The sequence below is a fragment of the Parambassis ranga genome, chromosome 12 (genome assembly GCF_900634625.1).
Source record: "Parambassis ranga chromosome 12, fParRan2.1, whole genome shotgun sequence".
Taxonomy (NCBI): Eukaryota; Metazoa; Chordata; class Actinopteri; family Ambassidae; genus Parambassis; species Parambassis ranga.
In genome coordinates this window covers 16820298-16822797 of record NC_041032.1, presented here as the reverse complement: position 1 = coordinate 16822797, position 2500 = coordinate 16820298, and the positions used below count along the sequence as shown (strand labels likewise).

The window sequence follows — 2500 nt, the reverse complement described above, 5'->3', positions numbered from 1 at the left end:
CAGCCTGTCAGCTGTGGATCCGAGCCAGCAGGCGTCACGCCAGCAGGCGTCACGCCAGCAGGCGTCACGCCGTGGTCGCCGAGCTGCGTCTGTTCCGGCTCTGCAGGAATCAGAACCGGTTCTCCGGTGTGTGATCACATGTCTCTCTGTTCCAGATGCTTCTGAGTGAGAAGGCGGCGGCTCTGCAGGAGGAGGTGGACGACCTGCTGACCACGCCGCCGGACCTGCCGCAGCTTTAAGCCCACAGCAGCCAATCAGAGGAGTTGTATTCTCTGCCCGCTGCTTTTTATTTCCTGATTCATGATTAAACTCTTCACAGCACATGTGTCTGAGTCTTTGCTTCACGTCACAACACACAGGAGGAGGGATACGTTGGGCTGGGACTACTTTCTGTGGTGGATGAATCTGTGTGAGGACCTTCAGTTTAAAGTGATGTGGTGTGATCACGTGTTAACCTGATATCAGGAGCGTGCGCCCTTTGAGCAGCGTGTGTGTCGTCTCTCAGCTGAACTCTGCCTGAATTATTTTGGGACGTTTTGTGAATGTTTAACATTTTACTGTAAGATTTATTTTCTGTTCAAACTTGGTGCTGATGTTTCAGCCGTTTGGGGTTTCTTGTGGTCTTTGGGGCCCCTGAGGAGGGCTCTGCTGTGTGACTGGCCGCGGGTCGTCCCGGGGAAGATCCGGGTCCGCAGTGTGAACAGCAGGAAGCGGAGCAGGAAGTGTCCTCGTGTGTCAGCAGTCATGAAGTCCGCGCGGCGGCTCCTCTTCTCCCTCTGCTGCGCTCTGACTCTCCAAATATTTACCGGAGGGTCTCCGGCTCCTCTACCGGACCGGGACCTGGACCTGAACCGGACCCTGAGCCTGGAGCTGGACCTGTCGGCGGCGCGGCGCCGGGTGGATCCGCGCTTTCTGTCCGTCACCATCGACGCGAGCCTGGCGTCAGAGGAGCGGTTCATGTCGCTGCTCAGGTGAGACAGTAATCCCGTTACCGTGAGAGCTGATTGTATCCGAGTATGTGCTCTGATGATGATGATGATGATGATGATAAGTGATTATCAGCGCTGATTGGTTCCAGATCTGATCGATAAGTGGCGCCGTCACTTCCGTCTAAAGAAGTAAAAACAAAAAGAACTGTTGAAATAACATGAAGTCCAAAAACCAAAGATTGATCCAAAATAAAAACACGAGAGGGAATAGAAACAGAAAGTCACGTGATCAAAACCAGCTGAGAACATGACGTGAGGCCTCAGCTGTCAGCAGTGTGACGTGTTTAAACACAGTTTGAACTTCAGTACAGATTAAACTCTTGTGACGTCACAGCGCGCCTTTCTCTCAGGTGTGAGCTGATGGTTCCCACCCTGCGGCTCCGGGCCCTCCGGGGGCCGTCGGCTGCTGGGTCTGAAGCCCGCCCTGATCCGGGTTCTGTTTTGTGTCTGCAGCTCTGCTAAGATCAGGACTCTGGCCGCCGCGCTGAGCCCGGCCTTCCTGCGGTTCGGAGGGACGCGGCAGGACTTCATGGTGTTCACACCTCAGAGGAGGCGCCGCGCCGCCGCTGCAGGTAGCTACACATAGATACACTTTTATTATTTAATATTTAGTTTTTGTAATATTCAGCAGTGACATCACAGATCTGATGTGTTTATTTAAAACTTTTAAAGGATAAAAGAGAAAATGCTATGTTAGCTTAGCATAAAAACCGGAGAGCGCTCTGCTCGGCCTGTTTATACCCAGAAAGACAAAAGGTGTGTAGCCGTTTCTGTGGATAGACCTATGCTAAGCTAAGCTACGCTAACTGTTGCTGCAGCCTCCTGTGATGTAGATGTGCTGCCCTGGTTCCTGGAGGAGCGTCTGAAGGAGGACTGGACCCGGCAGCAGCTGCTCCTCAGGACCGAGGACCTGCAGAGGAAGTACCACAGAGTCCACTTCACAGGTAGACCCCGCCCCTCTGTCCACTGTCCACGTGCAGGCTGTCCCCTGACTGTCCTCCTCTGTCTCAGAGCTCACAGTGGACCTGCTGCACGCCTTCTCTAACTGCTCCGGCCTGGAGCTCATCTTCGGCCTCAACGCGCTGCTCAGGACTGCCGACAACAGCTGGAACAGCAGCAACGCCCGCTCTCTGCTGCAGTACTGCGAGTCCAGGGGCTACCGGATGTCCTGGGAGCTGGGAAACGGTAAGCTGACCGGCCACAGGGGGGCGCTCTGCAGGCGGTTTGTCAGACTGAAGTCAGTGTTTAATGAGGAAGAATCTGGCCCTTCAGGTCTGACGGCGTTCCTCGTTCTGTTTGAGGAAGTCACATCAAAACTCTGCGGGTTCTAGTCTCAGACTCAATCACAGTCTGTGACCGACTTCCCCTGTGTCTGCAGAGCCAAACAGCTACGAGAAGAAGGCCGGCGTCCGTGTGGACGGAGACCAGCTGGGCCTGGACTTCACTCGTCTCAGAGACATGATGTCAGAGTCCAAGTTGTACCGTGACGCCGGGCTGTACGGGCCGGACGT

General features: G+C 54.6%; 2 protein-coding genes across 2 annotated transcripts in view; both read left to right on the top strand.

The window, feature by feature from the left end:
- The window catches only part of LOC114443248 (helicase POLQ-like), a 6078-nt gene extending 5764 nt beyond the window's left edge, over window positions 1-314 (top strand). The window contains exon 18 of the mRNA XM_028417098.1: window positions 156-314. Within this exon, the coding sequence (XP_028272899.1) occupies window positions 156-239 (84 nt within the window). The 3' untranslated portion in view covers window positions 240-314. The remainder of the gene's footprint in view (window positions 1-155) is intronic.
- A 183-nt stretch (window positions 315-497) lies between these two features.
- LOC114443249 (heparanase-like) overlaps window positions 498-2500 on the top strand; it is a 5803-nt gene continuing 3800 nt past the window's right edge. The window contains exons 1-5 of the mRNA XM_028417099.1: window positions 498-971; window positions 1443-1561; window positions 1808-1933; window positions 2001-2174; window positions 2368-2500. The exon at window positions 2368-2500 is cut by the window's right edge and continues 39 nt beyond it. Coding sequence (XP_028272900.1) covers window positions 745-971; window positions 1443-1561; window positions 1808-1933; window positions 2001-2174; window positions 2368-2500 — 779 coding nt within the window. The 5' untranslated portion in view covers window positions 498-744. The remainder of the gene's footprint in view (window positions 972-1442; window positions 1562-1807; window positions 1934-2000; window positions 2175-2367) is intronic.